The following is a 723-nucleotide window of genomic DNA, read 5'->3' on the forward strand; positions in this document are numbered from 1 at the left end:
AGTAAAAGTACACAATGTACCTCTGAATTGTACCACATGGCTCAAAACAGCTCAATAGGCACACACACTGTAGACACTAATTAGAAGAACACAGACTTTTTTTTCTCCCCCATTTTTTTAAAATTATTATCTTTAATACTTTCTGCTGACACAAGGTGGGGCTGTGCCACTGGGTGGCGGTAATGCACCTTTAACGCTGGCTGCCACATAACACCAGAAGAAGAAGAAGAAGCAGAAGAAGAGCAGTTGTGACATTAAGACAGGACTATTTTCTCTAACTTTAGTAGTAGGCTACCACGATTGTTTTAAACCGCTGTTTTACAGTGTACGTTGTATGAAATGGTAAAGACAGTGAGTGAACGTTTCCTTTAATTGCGCTTTCATAGCAATCTATCTGGCTTACATTACACTGCCATCATACACACCTGCACGTTTACGCAAATCATACTGTTAGTGCACTAATAAGGCGGCGACATTACAAGTTTTTTTTTCGTAAAGAGAATGTCTGAGCAGACGTTGGAGTATTTCTGGAGTCGGAGAGAAATAATGAAGAGGAACGCTGCCGAGGTCAGATGGTCGCACGCTGTCAACGGCAGGAGCAGGCTGACGGAGGCTCTCACAGGTGGATGTATACAGTGTGTAGATGTCTTTTCATTCTATAGCCCTTTCCTTTCTCAATTCGAATTTCCCCCTCCTCGACTCCTCTTTTCGGTCCAATTCCAA

General features: G+C 42.6%; 1 protein-coding gene across 2 annotated transcripts in view; it reads left to right on the forward strand.

Moving 5' to 3' along the window:
- The first annotated feature begins 221 nt into the window (after positions 1-221).
- Positions 222-723, forward strand: part of fam151b (family with sequence similarity 151 member B) — a 7942-nt gene continuing 7440 nt past the window's right edge. Inside the window, exons 1-2 of one of the 2 annotated variants that reach the window (XM_034090247.1) lie at positions 222-351; positions 499-622. In XM_034090247.1, coding sequence (XP_033946138.1) covers positions 340-351; positions 499-622 — 136 coding nt within the window. In that variant the 5' untranslated portion in view covers positions 222-339. Of the gene's footprint in view, positions 352-498; positions 636-723 lie in introns of those variants that run through there. The other variant, XM_034090248.2, reaches the window with a different exon arrangement.

This window comes from Pseudochaenichthys georgianus, chromosome 9 (assembly GCF_902827115.2).
Source record: "Pseudochaenichthys georgianus chromosome 9, fPseGeo1.2, whole genome shotgun sequence".
Lineage (NCBI taxonomy): Eukaryota > Metazoa > Chordata > Actinopteri > Perciformes > Channichthyidae > Pseudochaenichthys > Pseudochaenichthys georgianus.